General features: G+C 39.4%; 1 protein-coding gene across 1 annotated transcript; it reads right to left on the minus strand.

Moving 5' to 3' along the window:
• Positions 1-2026: 2026 nt before the first annotated feature.
• On the minus strand, positions 2027-21820 carry ube2h (ubiquitin-conjugating enzyme E2H (UBC8 homolog, yeast)). Its single transcript, XM_086269483.1, has 7 exons — positions 21523-21820; positions 6799-6875; positions 5741-5815; positions 5611-5650; positions 4320-4372; positions 2473-2601; positions 2027-2310 (listed from the first exon to the last, which is right to left on the minus strand). The coding sequence occupies exons 1-7, from the start codon at positions 21573-21575 to the stop codon at positions 2186-2188; spliced, it is 552 nt and encodes a 183-aa protein (XP_086125609.1). The 5' UTR covers positions 21576-21820; the 3' UTR covers positions 2027-2185.
• Between the last annotated feature and the right edge of the window lie 354 nt (positions 21821-22174).

Below are 22174 nucleotides of genomic sequence, written 5' to 3' on the forward strand. Positions count from 1 at the left end.
TCATGGCTTTTTGAAGACGTGGTTTTTGTGGACTTCCTTTTTATGACGAGGCACAGAAGAGGGAGTCGAAATCAGAGGTGATGAGGTGGAATTCTGCCTTCAATCTTTCACTTGGGATCCACAATCCGCCACAAAGCGACCAGTGATTCTTACTGCAATCTACGAAGTGAATACATTTCAAGGTTTTCTAGGTAGTCCGTCTGCCGCGTTAGCCTCCGTGAGCAACACTAAGTCAGTGTTTTTGGGTTAACACTGAATTTTCATGAGGCTACAGAGAGGTGTCTTTTTACTGTACAAGGTATACGCTGTACAAAAAAAAAAAAAAAAAAAAAAAAAAGATTAAAAAACAAACCAAGCGCGCTGACCACCCCCCAACTGGGGGAAAAATTAAAGTAGAGAAAGGAATAAAAAAAAAAAAAAAAAAACAAACAAAAAACACAGAAGTGTCAAAACTCAAAAATGTGACTGCAATTCCTTTCCACGCATCATAGATGGACATCTTCACCCGCCACAGTGAATAACACAAGGTGTGTTCCTTTGTTTGATTTTAAAGTTAGGAACTCAGATCTGTACAGTTTAGTTATCATGTACAGGGCTCGTATTTCGTAATCCAAATAGAGATCCTTGTAAGCAGACAGTCCACTCGACACCACCGGGGTTACGTACCAGTCAGACCAACATGGAGAGCATGCATCGGAGCAAATCCAGAGTAACAGTGGAATGTGAGGAAGACTGATACAACACTAACCTCAACAGGGAGGGGGACAAATTACTTTTAAATTTCACTCAGATCCACTCAGTAACCATATGACCATTTTTGTTGCTTTTTTACTGAGATTAAAACAGACTTTAGTGCTGTTCCTTTTAAAAAATATTTATATAGTCAGAAAAGTTCCTTAGGACCAATAACACTACTAGAAATGTGTTTCAAAAACACATATACAGCTGATTGTAATACAGAGACCTCCCTTCACAATGACAGTCTGGTGCTTGTGTGTTTGAGGTGACTCCTGATGTGGAGTATAAAATGCACATGCACGGTCAGATGGTTAAAGTGTAGCTCTGGTCTATTTTTAGTTCCCAAAATACCAAGAGAGTCTGACCAGAATGCCCACAAAAGAAAACCTATATTAGAGCTACCTTCTGTCTTCACTGCCTGTGTGCACTGACCTTACATGTGCAGTTTGTGCAGCTAGCATACATTGTACAAAACAGATCTTTAGTATTGTTGCTTATAATGCATTATGTTGGATTCTCAAATTAAACAAGTAGTTTCACATAGTGAGGACATTACATGAAAAGGCTGCTCTAAATGCTCGCTTTGATACGTTTTTGTTTTCCTACTCTTGGCTCTGCATGATGTACACGGCTCTGGCTAGAAGCACAAGAAGCTCCGCCTGCTGTTTATCATGGGCAGCCAATCATAAGGAGGCTGACTTAAAGGGAGAGCAGCTAAAACAGGTCAGCAAACATATACAGGCAGCTGCAGGTCAACAGAGTAACAAAGAGCAATGCAAGAGTAATGTAACAGTCCATGTAGAATCTGAACTGAATGATAAAAAACCCCAAAACGATTTCATATTGTTCATATGTTTTAAGAGATATGCTTAAGAGGTATTCCAGGTTGATTTGTTAGCGTCTATTGGCACTGCACTTCATATAAAATGTGCTCGGACACTTGTGTGTCAGTGTGTGCATTTAAAAAAAAACAAAACAAACCCCCCCAAATATGTGGTGACGTACACCAGAGAGGGCAAGTAAGACCTAACCTGATCTGATGGGGACCAACTAACAAAAATGGTCAGAGTCAACTGGTATTATGGGAAAAGAAAGGAAATTATATGTCGCTGAGGTCAAAAGGGAAGTTTTATGAAGTGGATTTGTGTAGAGAAATCAGATGTTCACATGGAAGCTTCTTAGATGATGCACCACACAAATGAGCAGACTGACAGGCAGAGAACGTGGATGCGTGTGAGGAGAAACAGCTACAGAATGGGAGGGGAGGTCAAACACACCAAAGGCTATATATCCATAAAAATCCTTGTTTAGTAGTAATAATAATAATAATAATAAAAAATCAACTTGTTTAAATATGAATATTATAAGTCTGCTTTCTCATGGTTAGGAAATCAAATATAGTCTCTGTGGGGGTTAGGGGGGGCAGGATGGGGGAACCCTCCTATTACTACAACTCCATGTCCTGGGCCTCGTCTTCTGAGAAGTCAGACATGGAGCTTTCAGATGAAGAGTCGCCTGCCCCCTCTTCCTGCTCCTTCAGAGCCTCCTCTGTTGCATATTTCTGAATGTACTCTGCGGAAGAAATAGAGAAAACAGATTTAAAAAAGGTGAGCTGGCTGGTCTGCAATAAAAAGGAAAATACCTCCTGAAAGGAAAATACTTCTACAAATTTATATTCTGCTGGATACAAAAAACATGGATTGCTGCAGGTAACATATTTTCATTAGGTTGAACCTTTGATTTTCTGCTTGTACTCCTCTGGCCGATGAAGGTACATAGCAGCTGCATCTCCGTTCAGGGGATCGATGGGGTTTGGGTAGGCCAGCAGCTGGGGCAGGAACGACTCAAAGATGTTGGTCAAATCTGAAAAACACAAAAGGAAACCTACTGGTTAGAACTGAAGTTGTAGAGTCACCAGGAAAACTTGATTTAAAAAAAAAAAAAAGAAAAAGAAAAGAAAAGGCGCTTTAGAATTTATTTTTTTACAAATAATTATTAGAATTTTGTTTTCCTTTCCAAGTTACAGATCTATCCTTCATGTTTAAAGTTACATAACACTGCAGCTTCATTAATCCACACTGCCAACATAATCTGGTTTATCCCAACAAAGCCCTCGGAAAAAACAAAAAAGCTAATTCACATTAGATATGGTAAACCAAGAAACACAGAAGTACACTTACCTACATTTTTACTGTAATAATGATTCGAGATGCCTGGTCTGATGCTCTAATGTGCGCATGCATTAATTCAACAATCCAGAGGTTTATGTGTTTCACAGTTTGGCTGTTGACTGGCTATTAAGAACTCCAATACTCTCATTGTGCATGTCTCCCCACTGGATACTCTACCATTGCCTTGGAAAGTGGACTGCCCCAACTCCAGGTTGACAGTTTTAGGGTTTGCCCCCAAAGCATGTAACCTTATAAAGCTCTCCAATATGAACTGCTGTTCATTTAATGGCTGTTATTTTTGGGCAACTCGTAAATGTAACCTCTAATCTGAATAAACCTGGTAAAGAAATGTCATTCCGTTATGTGCCCAATAAAAATCTGGGTGCTCTTGTTGAGTTACCATATCATAGCTTAGTTTAGCTTAATTTAAAAGGGGTCAGTTGGGCATTAACTCAAAATTCTGAGCTTGATAAACTCACACAGGAAGAAACAAAAAAAACAAACACCGCTTTTCACTAGTTCTCAGCTAGTTCTCTCAGAGCTGAGGGAGAGTCCAAAACCTGAGATGACACTTTCATCTCCTAGGTGTCACTGTTGGGTCCATTTATGTAAGGAAAGCAAACACTCCCCCAGTTCTTTTCCATGGTTTTTGGTGTTTACAAGATTAAATCTAATGCTTTTGCTCCCTCTTCCTTTGTATAGGCTCATTACACAATGCTTGGCTGACTGGCCTATTCCTGTCATTTGGCTTATTTCTGTGTGGTTTGTTTTGTTGTTATTGGTTTTTTTTTTAAACATCCGACACAAAACCTACAGTAATCCACACAAATACAACATTCGCTGGAAAATAATTAAGACAGAATGAATTCTCAGTTCATTTTTATTGGTTCTGTAAATAGCATTTAGTATTCTCCCGAGTAGGAACATGAGCTAAAATAAATACCAAGGGATGCTGGAACATCTGCTAGGTATATTACAGTAAAGTCATTTATACTACTCAACAGCTATTTTAACCCTGTGAAGTGGATATTATGGGAAATTAATGGGGAATTTTACTGAGAGAAGGGCACGGGGAAGCCAGGGAACCAGGGAGACCAGCAACAGTGAGGGAAAGTAACTGAGTATAATTGCTCCCATCAAGTATATGTGGGCATGTCTTCCACAGCTGACAGATAATAACTCACTCCTGTCGAAGGTGACTGTTTTCTGACCTTGCTGGTTGAGAGTATTACCTTGTTAGTGTTCACTTTTCCCCACAGTAAGTAGATTAAAGAGCAACAGTACACCATTTGCTAAAGAGGAGCTGCCAGTATTTATTTTGTGCGGATGGCACTTTGTCAAGTTCTTCACACATAATCACACGACCCTCAGAGAGGGAACTCAATACAGACACAGAGTGTAGTCACTCACCATAAAGGGCTGTCCATGTCTGGTTGATGACATCTAAGCACACCGTTCCTGATCTGGGAAACAGAGGGAAAAGAGAGTTACAGGTTAAAAGGCCAAAGGCAGGCAAGGACGAATCTGTGTATGTTGCTACGCAGAGTTTTTCTTTTTTCTACAAAAGAGCCATCCTGTTTTGAAAATGTCTTCACGTTTGTTAAGAGAAATGCAAAATTAGATGCAACAGGTGTACTTCCCAGCAGCTTTTGAGCAAACTGTGGCCATTCAGCTGTATATTTCCTGTCAATTCTGAAAGTTGTGAAATATCATGTGACTAGAACGGCCTGTCCCTACTAAATATATAACTAAAACCAAGTTGCTGTGTAAGTTAATGTCAAGTTTCAGTAATTTAAGCTTTAGATTGTTATTGTTGACATATTCCTAGCCACAGATCAACAGTTATATAAATACACTTATTACAGACCTTACCCACTGGCTAATGAAAATGTTTCTATTAAACTTGCCATCATTTGCTGGTGAGAACAGCCTAGATGCCCTGCTATTTTTGGTATTTGAAACGCTACACTGTCACATATGGGGAGGAGGCACAAGTTTTTCCTGCTCACCTTTATGGACTGTTCAGTGGATTTACGGACTCAGAAAAGCAAAGAGCTTGACCGAGCAGGTACAAACGTACTTACAAACATAAGAAAAACAAAAGAAAAACACAGCAATTCTGAATTTTTTGGTCAAGTTTGGCCAATATTTTTCTGCTTCTCTTTTTGGTTTGTTTTTTGCCATCATTTTCTGGTGCCCAAAGATTACTGGAAATCACAGTGAAACAGTATTACTGGTACTTATATGGTGCGTTTCTTCTTTATTTGACCACTCAAAGCTAGTCCAATCCACTGTTCATCTTTGTACAAGCGCTTTGAACCTAATGTTCACACACTCGCACTCTTATAGATGCACCTTGGGGCAACTCACAGTTGTACAGTGTCTTGCTAAACGATACTTCGACATGCACACTAGAGGAGCCGGGGATTGAACTACCGACCTTCCGATTGGTAGATGAGCTACTCTACCTGCTGCCCTTTCAATACAACTCAAACATTTTCAGCTGTTAATTTTGTCATCTGTGAACATTAAGCAAGCATAAAATGAACGTGATGGCCAATGGCACTCCTATAACTGAGTTAGGTTAATCCTTTTCACATTTTAACATGAACATTTTCAAAACAAGACTTGACAACATACAAATATGAATTCTTGAGCTTCAATACTTGCATTAATAGTCTGAAATGGTGCAGCAACTTACGCTTCATCAATGTTGGGATGAAAAATCTTGTTCATGAATCCTGAAAAAGACATGGAATAAGTTAGGACAGTGCTAAAAACTAAAATTAAGATGAATAAGTCTGGATGTAAAGTAGAGTTAGAGTTCGTACCTATTGATGGTGATTTGAATGGGTATTTATCAGGAAGATCTACTCGCACTTTCCACACGCCTCCCTCATACGGTGCTGTACATAAGGAGGGGACACAGAATACATAACAAAAGAACAAAGCTGAGTGCAGACGACAGACTTTTATTCGCCTCAACATCATCTTCCACCCTTCGTGTATTTAAATGGACTTAAAAACAGTGTTATAATCAATTTTCTCTGCTACACATGAGCTTCCCTCATCACGTATCTGTCATTTTATGCAGTAATGCACTTCAGCCCAGGAGAAATCTTTACTTCCAAATCACTTCAAATAATACGCTGACATCAAAGAGGAAGCGACTCGGATTTTGCGGGGGTGTTTGGTGCTTGCCCAGAATAGCTGTGTGTAACAGGACCCTCGTGTGCTGTGCTGAAACTGAGAAGCACATACATGACAGATAACGCACATGACGGTTGATCAGCAATGGGGACAACAGTTCCCCTTTATTTGGCATTGTTTCGAGGCAACATAAACAGGGTCAAACACACACTTCCCCTCTTTGCTGATGCGTAAGTGACAGTGGTTTTAGTGTGACAGATGTTACAAGTAGCATATGAAAGAAGTATTTCCTGCTGATGAGGCCACACTCCTCATCCAAATTCCCCTCAAGCCTGTTCAAGCCTAGCTCCTTTCCGTTTTACACTTCGTGGCCTCAGCTCTAGTTTTGCGTTTTGCGTTTCTTGCCTGCTGTGAAAAAGCACTTTATGTTCTAAACAAAGAGACTGACACTCCTGCAGCGGCTGCTCTCACAACCACATTTACTGTCACTTCATGCTCTGTAAATCAATCTTAACATCTCATTTGTTTTTATGGCGATGGCATTCATGTTAATAGCTGGTTTAAAATACATTAAAATGCTTGCTTAATAGCACTGCATTCAAGGAAAAAAAAAGGTACCCTGGATAACCCCTTAATTATTTTAGAACATGTTACTGAATAAGGTCTCAGCAGCAATATTCAAAATGTCTGTGGAATGAGAAAAAAACAAAACAAAAAAACTGAAAGAAGAAAATCTTACTTCCTTGTGGTCCAAAAAACTTCACTACAAATTCATTGAGTCCACTGAGGATGGTGACTTCATGCTTGCTCTCGATGCTGTAGGACAGTTAAGGAGGATTGCTTCACGAAAAGCATACACATAAACAAAGAACTGCAGGACTGATTCTATCGTTTGGCTTCTGTAGAAACAGTCAGTGAGCTGTGGTTGCTTCCTGTATCATCACATATTTTCCTGCATGGTAGACAAATGCACAAGAATAACCTGCCCGGTTTCCTCTCTCCTACCTGACATGATTGTCTGTATCACTGTGAATTATGAAGACTAAACAGAGGAATGACAGCTTTTGACAAATGATAATAACTTAATTGTTTTAATCCATAATCCTGGAGAGGCGTTATCTATTGCAACTAATAGCTCAATGCCATGCCCCTCGGGACACTGAATTAACATCAGGATGCTGACTGAAGTGTTCACCCATCCTTCATCTGCTAACTATTCCAAGTCTCTTTTCCATGTGTCACTCTCCATGAGCACCTTGGCTTTCTAGAACTTGATATTACCACACATACTTCTGACAAAACAGTACTCACTGTACGCATGTCTACAAACTGAAATGCTAATTTTAGTCACTTCTCATAGTTGTAACTAATGGAGCCGACAGCCTAAGAGTCCAAAATATACAGTTAATACTGTACTGGTAATATCAGAAAAGGAGGTTTCTATAGTATCATATATAGCTGAAAAAACTATATATATTGTTGAGCATTATTGGTGCCTTCATAGATGTGAAAGCTACCCATGTGAGCTGCACTAATGCTCCCAGGGAGTCTTTCATACAGTGGTGAAAACCTCCATGGGATGCTTTTTATACCAAGTCATGTCACTAATGAGCCCAATTAGCTATGAGATGTTTGAGATAAGATGTATTTTTAGCATCCCAGCTCAATGTTTTCAGCCTAAACTTGTTTCTGGGATCAAACTAAAACAATATGTATACATTTGATGTGTTGTCTGAAGTTTCATTTACAAATATTTGCAAAAACAATGATTTCCTGTTTTTACCATGAGCCAGGTTTGTTTGTTTTTGTTTTTTAAAAGAAAGGTGTTAGTAAAGAAAAACAGCCTGTGTTTTCATTTGCTACTCCAGTCATAGCTATAATTATAACATAAATAAAGTTAAAAAAAAAAGAAAAAAAAAAAAGAAGAAATAGTCATTATCACACTAAGCATTCTGAATCACCGCTGTTTTTACAAAACCAAAAAGAAATCACTTTGCCTAAATGTGACCAAAGGAGATCATAATAAAAACATGAATCACCGTTTTCCACAGCGAACAGAAGCAGCTGTCTTGTTGATCCTGATTTAGTGTGGATCTAATTAGCAGCATCACTGACCCCAAAGGGTTAAATCAAACTGAAGGTTATTTTAAGTTCTGGTAGAGACTGCTAGGAGCAGATTGAATCCCTGGCTTCAACAAGGAAATGTGTCTATTTCAGACAGAAGAGGAACCTCTCTGTTCTGACTCGCACTGGAGTCAAGTAAGCATTATGAGGGTCTCCGATGCAAAATCCAAGGCGAACTAAATACTCATCTAAAGGTCACTAGGAAAACATAAACAAGCCCAGTGCCTAAAGAAACAACTCCTGCATCATATTTCAGTGCTCACACTCGCATAATTCCTCATTTTATTCTAGTTCTGCTCTTTATCTAAAAAGGGCATTTACACATCTAAAAGCTATATAAGACAAGGCAGCAGTGACAAGGAACAGGACGATACAGACTGTGTGTGTTGTGGTATGAAACAGAAACCGTGAGGTGTGGTGGGTGATAAGCGAATTATGGGGCTAAAACAACAGTAACTACACTGCACACTGACTGAAACTGGCCAGTCTAACTAGGAAGGCAGCGAAAAATCGACCCTGCTATATGATGTCACACTTACCTAAATTACAAAATAGAAATGCAAATGTAAGGGTCCTGATGGCCTATAAATATTAAACTGTTGAGTACGTTTAATATCTCATAGAGTAAGATAATGCTAACAGACACCACTGACATGTAACTTGCTTTCATCCAACTAAAATCTATCAGTTTTCATCTAATAAGGAAACAGCAGTCACATGTAGCCACAGATTCACCCAGTTTCAGCATCTGTCAGCAGCAGCTTCACCCAGACCAAGCTCGATTTGAATTTCAATCACTGCGGTTATACTTTCTATTCGAAAATTAAAAGAAAAAAAATATGGTTCACATGAATGCAATATGAATTCCAGCTTTTTAATTTAGACTAAAAAGGCTAACGTGTAGAGTACACTTGACCCACTGATTGATTCAGTTAACCTAAAGATGAAGGAAAGAAGAATTTCAAAGAAGAATCTCTCTCAGACACAAGCTCAAAACTAATATCACTTCGATGTGATTCTTTCCATCTGTCTGGTCTAACCCAATAGCCTTTTCTACCCAATAAATAACTATAGGTCTCTGTTGACAATGTTCTCACACTACAGAAAAGGAATTTGGCATGTCTGTAAGAACAGAGGGAAGTTGTAAATTCCCCAACTGTTTGATGGATTGAGATGGAATGTGAAAAACACAGCCAACCAACTTACTAGCTTAACTGAGCTCAACTCTAGATTTGTTTTTGGTTTGTTGAAGTCGACTGTGTTCAGATTTGGCAAATAAGTCGAATAAACAATGTCAACAAGCACAGAAACACTGAGAAAATAGAACCTCTGCAACATTTACATGTGTATCCCTTTAAGAACATGTGACTGATTTGGGTGCATTTAGTTGTAACATGAGATACTTTGTATCTTTAACATCTTGAAAACATGGTAAAACACACTTGGATCACAAAAGGCTCTAAAGGTATAAGCATGCAGTGTAAAAGTGCAACACACTTAAATGTTGCACCTCATCTTAAAAGGTTATAATATGAAGTGCTAAAATAAATAAGCTGATAAAAGGGGAACTAAAATATAACTAAATAATTTGTCACCCAGCATGGGTAATCCCAAATACCCAAACAGAATTAATGGAAAAAGGACAATTAACTACAGAGTTATATCATTACTTATCTCACCCCCACGCAAAGATCGCCTGTCCAACCCTTGACCTTGGATTTATATAGTTAAAATCACATAAACAGGTAAGTCAATAAATATAATCCAACACACGGAGCCCAATCAAGCTAGGAGAACATACATAAATCCACACAGATAACAGAAAGCCTTGAACTGTAACCTAAATTCCTTCACTACCAGACTTTATTATAAGGATATACTGACTTCAACATGCCAGCTCACTCTTTAATAACACAGTGTTAGACATGAAAAAAGTAATAAAATAAATAAATAAAAAAAAGGTACAAAAGAGCTCCTCTCAGACTAACAATTACCTTGTTACTCCAGGACTAAGGTCAATGTTGTCCTGATATTTCTTCTGTAGCCTATAAAGCACATTTTAAATACCTAGATGTAAAAATATGCAGTAAATAGCATTTACAGTTGTGGTCTAGACATGTCTTGTTTTCTTTCTGGTCCATTCAGGCCTCTATCCCTGCCTGACCCAGGATCAAAATATCCCCTCGCAACCAGCCTCGTTCCAAGTACAGAAAACAAACACGACGGAGAATCATAAACAGCATACTGTCAAACAATGTGGCGTCAAATATGCTCAAACATTTCGCTCTTGGAGACAGCAGTTGTTGATCTAGTGATGGGAGGCACTGGCTATTTTCAAAGCATGTTCCTGTCTCTTGCCGTTTTTGAACAGCAGGGGTCGAGGAAAAGCCAATTCCATTCATCTGATCCAATTCATGTATTGCATCAAAGGACAATGACGTGCAATCAAATCAAACGATCAAACTGGTCAGGTCAGTTATTTACAGTTTTGCCTGAAACTACCAAGATTTCAGCCTTAATTACATAAACTGTGACTTGAGCTTCATCCAAGTCAGAATTATAAATCACATGCAATCTGACTAAGCTAATAACATGCACACTGTTTTACCTTCCACGTCATCAACATGCCAGGCTAGAAAAAGTATGCGATCCTCTGCAACAACAACTCGACCACAAGCACAAACGAGAGTCGGAGAGTTTGGAAGTTTAGATGTGCCCTTACCTGTAAACGAATGGCATATAAAACCTGCTATTGGAGATCGAAAGACTAAAGCAGCAGCAAGTCTAAAGACTTGGGTGTTAATCAATCTATAATAACATTTTCTAGAACAATCCCCCTCCCCCATAAGACTGAAAAATATTTTGTACCTGGGATGTTGCTTTAAGTCCTAATTTTCCACCATGCAATCACACTAATGATTTCCATCCACCATTTGTTCTGCCTGTCATATGGACAGCTAGCCATTGTAGCTGCTAGCAATGCTCTGTTGAGTCATTTTATTATTGCGCCACAGATGAACAGGTGCACGTATCTCTACCTTTGTAGCCTGGTGTGTGTTTTTGTCTCAAGAGCAGAAACATGTAGCAGACGCAGTTTTCTTGCATATTTAGTAAAGCGCTGTGCTTTGTTGGAGGATGTTGAAGGTGGTCTCTTTTAGATGTTAAATCTTTGATGGAGGCTAACACATACAGTGGTGTGAAAAAGTGTCTGCCTCCTTCCTGATTTCTTAGTGTTTTGCATATTTGTCACACTTACATGTTTCAGATCATCAAACTAATTTTAACATTAGACAAAGCTAAACAGTAAATACAAAATGCAGTTTTTAAATTATGGTTTCATTGATAAAGGTGAAAAGCAACACATCATGCAATGATCTAAAGAAGCACCTGAGAAACAAGGTCACTGACACCTATCAGTCTGGAAAGGGTTACAAAGCCATATCTAAGGCTTTGGGACTCCAGTGAACCACGGTGAGAGCCATTATACCAGGGGTGGGCAACTCTAGGCCTCGAGGGTCAGTATTAGATGCGTCCTTGATCCAACATAGCTGATTCAAATGATTAAATTTCCTCCTCAACATGTCTTGACGTTTTCCAGAGGCCTGGTAATGAACTAACCATTTGATTCAAATGTGTTGACCCAGGGTGAGATCTAAAACCTGCCTCGAGACCTGGAGTTGCCCACCACTGCATTATACACAAATGCAGAAGACTTGGAACAGTGGTGAAGCTTCCCTGGAGTCAACATCTCATTCAGGAGGTCACAAAAGACCCCAGAACAACATCCAAAGAACCGCGGGCTTCTCTTGCTTCAGTTAAGATCAGTGTTCAGGACTCCACCATAAGAAAGAGACTGGGCAAAAATGGCTGCATGGCAGAGGTCCAAGACAAAAAGCACTGACCAAAAAGAACATAAAGGCTCATCTCAGTTTTGCCAGACAACGTCTTGATGATCCTCAAGACTTTTGAGAAAATAGTCTCTCGACTGACGAGAAAAAAGTTGAACTTTTTGGAAGGTGCATGTCCCCTTACATCTGGCATAAAAGTAACACAGCATTTCAGAAAATCATCATCATCATCATACCAACAGCAAAATACAGTGGTGGTAGTGTGATGGTCTGGTGTGATGTTTTGCCGCCTCAGGACCCGGAAGACCTGCTGTGGTAAATGGAACCTGAATTCTGCTGTATACCAAAACATCTTGAAGGAAAATGTCCGACTATCTGTTTCTGACCTCAAGCTGAAGTGGACTTTGGGTTCTGCAGCAGGAAAATGATCCAAAACACACCAGCAATTCCACCTCTGAATAGCTTAAGAAAAACAAAAAACAAATTTTGGAGTGGCCCAGACAACGTTTTGACTTGAAGCCGATTGAGATGCCGTGGCATGACCTTAAAAAGGCAGTTCGGGCTCGAAAACCCTACAATGTGGCTGAATTACAACAATTCTGCACAGACAAGTAGGATAAAATTCCTTCATAGCGCTGAAAAAGATAGCAGCTATAGTGGCCCAACCAGTCATTAGATTTAGGGGTCATTTTTTCCACACAGGGCCATGTAGGGCTTTCACCCCCCCTTAATACTAAGAAATTGCATTTTGTGCCATCTTGTGTTATCTTTGTCTATTATTTGAATGTGTTTGATGCTCTGAAACGTTTAAATGTGACAAACAGTTAAAACAGAAAATCAGGAAGGGGCAAACACCTTTTCACACCACTGTAGCCCTTGCTCTCAGACATGTCCAGGCTCATCCAGCTGTTGTGCATACAAGGAAACCTAACATGGCAATGCTATAGCGATATTACACCTTTATATAACTTCAAAATTTAGACTGGTATTACCACGAAGGATATGACACAGCACTAGAAGAAATGAATGATTGTCCTAAAATTCCTCCTTATCATTAGGTAAGAATCAGACTTCGGAATGTGGTAAAAATTATAGAAAATTGTTGAAGCGAAAGGTTCAGAGGCAAGATGTAAAGTAGTAAAGTGAAAGATATCAAGCTACAAATTCCCTTTTCAATGAAAAACTTACAACTTAGAAAGAGAGTACCATATTTATATTTCTGTGTTTGGAGATGAGGAACTCTAAGAAAGTCATCTCTATTTTACTTTCACTCCCTCACACACAGACTGTAGCAAAAAATATACAATCAAAGGCCTTGGAGATGAAAGGCAGGAAATATAGCAGCTGCCCTCAGGGTGTATGCAATAGGTAGGCTTCCTACACCGAGGGACAAATATAAACGACCAAAAGAAACACACATTCACACCCATTAACCATTGATGTAGAAAACTATTATTTCTATGAATACAAGCTGCAATTTGCAGAAAAACAGACAAAAACACAGAAACAGACAACAAAGTCAATGTGACCAACAAGACTGTTCCTCCTGTTTAAAAATGGATTGAGAGACATGAATTATGCATGTGAGCACGTGAGACCATGAGTGTTTACTTCTTTGAAAATCTCTGCCAGCATACAACTTTATCTGTACATGTGGATTGTTCCTGCTAAAGTCCAATCCTGTGTTTAAATCTGGATGTGTTTGTGCATTCAACATTGTATGTATTACTGCACCGCGCCGAGCCGAGCAAGATTACTGTGTGACCTCCACTACACTCTGCCTGAAAACAGAGGCAGCTACTGTAGCACAGCAACCATCCTGCCACTGCAGGCAGAGCGAGTGATAGGCAGGGTGTTTCTGAGAGAGAGTGATTTAATCAACTCCACACCAAACAAACACTGTTCTCCCCTTGCAGTCATCATCACAAAACCTCACTGACCTACAGTCTCCCTCTTACCCTGAAGTAAACACTTTCCCCAAGTAGGGCATTTTCCGATATTGCTAATTAAGGAAAGACAAATTAAAAAAAACAAATGTAGCTTGGTGTTAATGGGGATTTGCAGCCTGAAAAAACAAAACTAAAATTAAAATACAAACAACAACAACAACAAAAAAAACCAAAAAAACAAACAAAAAAAAAAACTAAACCCCAGCTCATCGACTCTGTAGACAGATAATCCTGTGAATACATGGTCAGCTAAAGAGGAATGAAAATGAGAACAGAATCAAGCCTGCAGCTGCAATTCAACTAGTCTACAGATGGCTCAAACCCACCCTTGTATTTACAAGAGTGATACGACAGTGGTTCTGTTTATATCTAACAAGATGTAAATAATTAATCTATATAATATGTAAACTTGCCAGTTGCTTTACTGGCTCATAAAATGACATGAACTCTCCGTTAAATCTAATCCAATGCAGAGGACTTTAAGTAAGAGTTCTTCAGAGTGTCTGCAAAGTAAAACAAGCCAAACAAAAAAAGTCAAATCAAATCAAATTATTATTATTATCATCATCATCATCATCATCATCCACTACTTAAACAATCCTGTAGTGATATACACCAGAAATGCCAGCAAATATGCTTCCACGCTTGTGCACTGAGGCAGACTCTGCTCACCACGTTACAAAGATTGCAAGGTACACAACGGGGAACTGAAGTACACAGTGAATCAGAACAACAGCAACATAAATTAAAGAGTAAACAAAGGATTTTACTAATATGAGAATTTGATTTACACCAAATTCATTTTGATTCAAATTGTTCCTGAAACTGTGAATGCTGTAGGTAAAAACCTCTGGTGCTACAATGTTACTGATAATTTGTTTCAAACTACATCAGTAATGTGGAAGCAGATAGGTTAGCCTTCTGCTTATTTCATGTCTTTCCAACATCTCACTAAGAATAGAAGGAATCTCTGTGTCCCTCACCTTCTCTCAGTGCCATTTTTATTTTTTTTTTGCATAGTTTCTCCACTTTATTATTGGGCATTTTTAACCCCCTTTCTAGACAAATGCAGAAAGCCAGAATATACCACAACAGCATTATGGCTCACTCCACCAGAGCACTTGGGAAAAAAAAAAAAAAGCTATGTTAGCTTACCTATCTCTCTGCTTAAATAACAATCAAAATAAGCTGGCTCTTTGGGAGCAAAGACGATGATTGATAATTATGGTAAATGAAGATGGTTGTTACTAATACCAGATGTCAAAACGTTTAGTGAACTGCATTCCTGCTATGGATAAAATATGTCACTATTTCTTAAGCTGCACACTATACTTTACTACTCTATAGTTATTTTCACATGCTAATATGTGCTTCTTGCAAGTACAGCACCTTTGGGTGGCAGCAAACATCTACATGCTTCTGAATTTAATATTTTATATTCAAAAGTTAATTTTTTACATGATATAATCAGACTAAATATTCCGTCTGTGTTACTAACTGAAAAAAGACAACCATTTAACTCATGAAAAAAGACAACCATTTAACTCATGGCCATATGGTGATCTATTTTACACTGTAAAATTTTATAGATAACACAGCTACAAAAAAAATAATTAAAAGACAGGGGGAAATGGTTAATTCACATTTAAAAGGCTAAACAATGCAAAAGGTACATCTGCTCAATGGTAACAGGTTGTACCTTGGACAGGCGCAGGTCTAGTTGTGCTTTAGAAAAACAAAGAAGCATTCTTTTACACCCACCACAAAATGAGCATGTTGGAAATGCTGAATGGAAATGGCTATCCTTTGCTTTTTTTTTGTTGTTTAAATCTCAAGTGTGGTGTTATTTAGCAAAGCTGGGCTTAAGCTGTCTGTTTTAGAATCAGCTCCGGCTCCTTCTGAGACATAAAGAGTCTGAATGCTGATGGAGGACCGGTGTGTGGGGCCTGTGCAAAAGAAAATCTTGCAGCAGGCTTTACATATCAATGGACATATGCCCCCAAAGGCCTGACTCAACTGAAATCCGATTGTAAATGTCTGGTACTGTTAAGCGGCGCACTCACTGGAAGGTGGATGGGAAATAAATTAAAAATAAATATGTCTGTTTTATTTCTGCTTCAAAGATCCACAGTCTATAATTTTACACATTTAATAGGACTGCTTTCTCAAATATGCACAATCATTGCTCCTGAGAATAATAAACCTTGGGCAAACCTTTTAAACATAATACAGATTTCAAATTTCACCAGATGTAAAAGCCATCTGCACAAGACAACAACTTGCACTTGCAGCAAAATTGAAAAGCTCTTTTTTTTTACCCTTACTCATTTAGTAATAAACCGTAAATAGCCAGCTCAACATGCAAGAGTTAGCCAAATGTATTATTCACTTTGCAATGCAGATTTAGTTTTCATCAGATGCAAGTCTCAATATACCAATGGCTACCTCCCAGTGTGAGAGCCGGAGAAGCTCAGAATTGAGCAGACTAAGTTCTTTGTCTTCACTGGTGAGAGATGAGAGCCCACCCACTGCAATCAAATGTGAATCCTTCAGCTGCTCCTCCTCTCAGCCCTTCACTAAATCAACAGTCTATTTACAGCAGTAGTGACAGAGTCTGTGTGTGCGCACGTGCATTTGAGCTACGTGCATGCACATACAAATGAGTTGATCATTAACACAAAACTGAGCCAGTGCAAGAAAAACAATGGCCTGGATCTGAAGCAGCAGTCTAATGAGAAAATCTAATAAACAAGATGTGCTGCTTATTGTACAGAGAAAAACACAAAAAAACTCAAGAGACATTTTCAGGAAATGGCTATGGTGAAATTCGCTTTAATTAGAGAAACACGCGGGGTTAATTTTATCAACTTGACACAGATGAGAAATGAACAGCAGCAGATTAGCACAGTGAGGCAAGTATAGGGTGTGTAAGTATAGGTTGCATTTTTTTGATAAGGGCCTTTTACTTTATATGCAGGTTAATTTCAAGCAAATAAAAGCTGCAGTGGTTTTACTGCAACATTTAAATAGGCAGATCCAGCGGCTCTGGCCTACATGACCAAACTTAGTTACCCCATTGTCACTCCTTTGATTTTCCACACTAAAGCACCTCTGCATGTGAGTGACAGAGCCAGGCTGAACTCCCAAATGCTAGGGGAGGGAAAAAAAAAAAAAAAAAAAAATCATGCGAAACAAAGAGAGGAACTTCAGTCCATCTGTTTTTCCAAGGGAACGCAGCCATGCGTGCAGGAAGCTTCGCTGTATGCACTATGGGATTAACAGTGAGGGCCTCAAACACCCTACTGTCAGCGATGCCTTGCTCCTGGACCCCCAAAACAGGACTGTCAATCAGTGTGGCACCTCCTGAATAGTAGGGGCCTCATACACAATTGACTTTGTTACCTTGCATTCATTCACAAAGTCCTAAAAACGATAAAAAGCAGGAGCTCGGTTGGATGATATGTTTTAAACACGCCTGCAGTGACACAAGCAAAGTTATGCACCAAATGTAAATAAAGATAATAAAAACTGTGTCAACTGACAGCATCATGCATGCGGTTCAACACCCACAAAATCTTGACAAGACTTATATTTAACCGAATTTTAAATTCAATTCGATTTTTTTGTATGCTTTCAGATATTTTGCCTGTGGGAGTAATAGTATGGTGAGTAACTGAGACAAAGGACAACTGTGCTTTACACTTTTTATACCTACAGCACGTCACATTATCTTGCAACCACAATGAAAATAAAATTGAAGTTAGCAAGTTTTCTATGAACTTCTTTGTGTCAACTACTGTGTAGTTATTCCAGCCCAGTAACAAAGCATGCTGGTAGCTTATGCAACTTCCTCATCAGACCAGGGCATTCCACATTTTGCTCATGGGTTCATTGTGCCTTCCATTTAATCAGTCAGGAAAGAGCATACAACTGCTGGCTCCTTCCCTACAATAAACTGCATCTAGTTAGTTCAGTCCAGCAATAATAGCACTGAGTGCAGTTTAGCTGCCCGTGACTGTGCGACATGGCCTGACGCAGCAGCAGGAGGTAGAGAGGGAGGGGTGGGTCACAGGGGCTTCTCTAAATGGGAAACACAAAAGAACCTACCGCTGATGCTGTCCGGATGTCATTCTACATGGGCACAATGGGCCAAAAAAAACTAAGCAGAGAGGAGATAAAGCTCAGGATTGGTATTACACTTAGCAAGGGAGGAGGGATGCTTTGGAGAGGACAATCAAAAATGTCCCATGAATCTGGACAAGTGAATAAATCAGATTGCGAAAGGTTGACTGCTGCGTAAAATGTTACTTTTAAAAAATAATTTAAAAAAGTCTAAAAATGTGAACTCTCCTTGAAAACTGCAAGTTGAGAGGTGTGATGTGCAACACCTTTATCAATATAAAAGGAGGTATATGCTAATGTTGACATGAGGTATTATGATGAATACTGGAGCAGATTAAAGCCTCTGACACCCCTCTGCGCAACTCTTAGCAGACTTGAATAAAAATTGCTGGTGGCCATGCTCCAGAGAGCCCTTTCAGCAGGAACTCAAAGGTTGAAAAGTACAGCTGGGATGTCATTTTGAGGACATCAGATGTCCAAACATCCCCTCTGATAGAGCGAAATTTTATTTACAGCAGAATATACACCTCAAGTCTTTACATCTCATATTAATTACATTTTTAGCACCTAGAGAAGAGACATTTTAAAACTCTTCTCTGTTGGTTTTCCCATTTTTAATTAAATAAACAATTTTGCAGTGTTTTAACTGAAAGACCAATTTTATAACAATTACATTAGATAAATTAGAATTGTCACACATAAAGATGTCCAAGTCTTATTGTTGGTCAATTATATGCCAAGCAAAAGCGAGAGAAGTCAATAATAAGAGCCTTGTTAAAATGACCTGTTTTAGCACGCACAATAGGCTTAGTGCTATGTAATTCACCTGTTCTCAAATTCCAGGAGCTTTCCACCTGAAAGTCTTTGTAAAACAACAAGACCAATAAAAAATTATATGCAAATAACAGCACAACTTCCTACACAATATGTGCAGTCAATCCCACACAACAGGCTGAATGTAAAGCTCTTAGAAGTGACACACTGTGCTAAGCTCCTTCAAGAACATTGTGTTCGACATCAAAATCAGCCAAACCGAGACCAAGACAGAATACCAAATGTCAAGAGGTTATGCAGATGATAGGAAATTAATGTTAATTTAATGTTTAAGAAATCCAGTCTGTCAAGAAGCGGTCAATAAATATTGTCTCATATTGTATAGGAGGGAACGAACTAGCAGGAAGACGTATTACAGTGGAAAGTCACTGTACACTAACGCTTAATGTCTTCTCTATCAATATTTCACAGAATTGTACAAAGAGTAGTGAGTACTAGCATATAAAAGCAGGCTGCAGAGTATTGGCTGGCTTGGGACAAAGCTTAACTGAGTGGTGCTACATGTTAAGGTCATTCTGACATTCATTTTCACGAATTCCCGCACGGCCTCCGTTCTAGATTCACAGCTCTCCGGTGGCCAAAGCAAATTAATGCACAAGGCCTCTCAGAACCTGCGTCTGTCTAAAAGCCAGTGTGAGTTTCAGGTTTTGGTTACACTAGGGGGAGATGCATTGATAGCAAGCACAGAAACAGGTTCTTATTGATAGTTTAGAAGAAGGGCCTACTAGAATCTGGAGACCTGCCCGCTCAAGATCAAATCCAACTCTTTAAGATCTACATTTAAAACACACATAGCTGTCATTCTTAACACTTGCTGACCACTAGTCTTGGATGGTATGTTTAAACACTCAGGCCACTGTACAAAACTGAGCAGGCGGTATTTAGCAAACCTGCTCTTGCCTGTCAGTGAAGTAGCTCAAGAAGGAGAGGGGTTTTACTACACTCCAATGCTTTGTGTGTGGGTGTCCACACTACAACCTTTACAACTCTTGTTCTGTCCGTTTCAGCACCCTGTCACAGTTGCTACACCTTACACATAAATGGTGTCGAGCAGGGGAAGAATAAACTTTACATACTCATCACAATCTCTTACTGCAGTAAAAAAAAAAAAGAAAAGAAAAATATAATGCTATAAATAGTATTCAAAGAGTTATATATTATTGGTCAGAAATAATTAAATTAAGCCCAAGCTTGAAAACAAAAACAAAACAAACAACACACTGTCAATATTTTAATTTTAAAACTATTAGTTTGAAGCTGTTGGGGTAACTTCTACTTGTTTTTGGTTTAATTCTGACCAGCCCACTTCTAACCCCATATTTGCAAAGCTTTTACTGCGATCCCATCAGCTGTTCTAAGTCCCTCCCTCATGTGGTTTCCGGCTAGTAACAGGCTACCCAATCATTAAGCTGGCTTCCACTGTTCTGGGACAAAAACAAAACTACTTGTTCATACTGTTCCTTCTGGAACATTGCATGGACTGGAAATCTGACGTTATGATTCACTTTTATAACTGCTTCTGTCATCCCTGAGTGAAGCTAAACAAATAAAGCAGCGGTGCAAGAGTAAACATGGTGACGACGACTTGAAAAGCAGAACACACTAGATGCTGCCAAAAAGTTCAAACATTCCACAGTGAAAATGACTGTAGGGGACTTGACACCTGCTGTACCACGTAACAGCTGCCACACTCAGTTCCAGATCCAGTATGTCCAAAACTACACGTTAACACCCATCGAAAATGAGACAAGTTAGTACTGCATGCATTTGCCTGTTGACACTGAAGTACAGTGAGAGACACTGATCAGGTGGCCATTTTGATGCTGAAATTAACCAACTGACTAGCACGCCAGTTCAACAACGCTCGTTGCAGGTCTTCTTGTCAAGTGGTAGATCCAATAACACACATACCAAACCCTTAGTGGGGTTACAAAGCAAAGCTAGGTAAACCCAGATCGCTATACACGCAGCAATAACGCCAACGTCTTGCGACTAGAACAAAAGCAGCAGCGTTTTCAGTTGGGCTTACGTTATGTAAACAAGGTTCTGTGTAAGCGTGTGAAAGGGGCAGTTTGAGTTTGATTCCCGTCATAAAACAGAGGAGTGAACAAAGAAACCAAATTGCCACAAGGTGTTTTAGGTAGTCTACCTCTGCTACATCTGTTGGTGGTGTAGCAAAACATTTCTGTATAAGGAGAAAAACGTCGGCGTCTGTGCGGACATTGCAGTAATTTTCAGAGCTGGAGAGCAAGCTCTAGACAGCTAATGTTAGTTACAAAGAAATAATATTGCGATGGAAAAAAAATGCCGGAAGGACCTGTGACCGATCTGATTAGCTAATACAGCTGTCCCGATAAGCGACTGAAGGTTCGCAGGACAGAATTAGCTAACACTTGGCTTTGCTAGCAAAATGTTGTTTACACAAAACACCAGTCATTCACTGTGAAAGCATTTTCTGCTTGAGGGGGGTTTCAAGAAAAACAAGCAGCACCAATAGAGTTCACTCATATAACGTTGACAAACTGTTCAGCACATAGCTGACCAGATAGCGATTGAGAGACTGTTGTTTATGTTCAGAAAGGATACAGTTTCACCACATCGGTATCCATTCGCCTTTTACCCGGACTTGGAGACGACATTTTTGCTTCTTCCACCGCAGAACACCCGTGAGAAAGCTGAAAGCTAGCCACCCGGAACGCTAGATAGTCTAGCAAACGGTACTATCCGAAAGTTAACATTTGCCTCCAGAAATGCTCGCAGCGAGACGTCTTCCCACTTCAACGTATCTCTGCCCTAATGAGTAGCTGAGCTGTCTCTAGACCTCTGCCGTTCACTGCCTCTCAACGATATGACCATGGTTCCGACACAGGGATCCCTCCGCGAATGACGTCATATTATGTGCGACCCAAACGTCACCATAAATGGCCATGTTTGTAGTTTTATCCAAAATATCATTGTTTTTAATATTTAAGTTTCATTTGGAAACACGTACATGCCTGTTTTTACAGTTAAAAACTGATATATTGGAAAAAATATTTCAAGATGTTCAGGATATCATAATTGCGAGCAGTGGCTCAGCTCCTCCAGATTGTCACCCCCACATGTTGGCTGTCAGGACTTGCACCCCAAAATGTCTGGCAAGACCGACAGTCCATTTCAAGAACAGTGAATGTTTTTGGGGGGGAGGGGGGCATCAGTCTTGTGATTCATTTCTGTTAACTGACTAAGTTCCCCCAGA

Source organism: Aulonocara sp. 'chitande type north' Nkhata Bay, linkage group LG17 (genome assembly GCF_057382095.1).
Source record: "Aulonocara sp. 'chitande type north' Nkhata Bay isolate Kocher_YH1m ecotype deep benthic linkage group LG17, A_spYH_male_GT1.1, whole genome shotgun sequence".
NCBI classification, from domain to species: domain Eukaryota; kingdom Metazoa; phylum Chordata; class Actinopteri; order Cichliformes; family Cichlidae; genus Aulonocara; species Aulonocara sp. 'chitande type north' Nkhata Bay.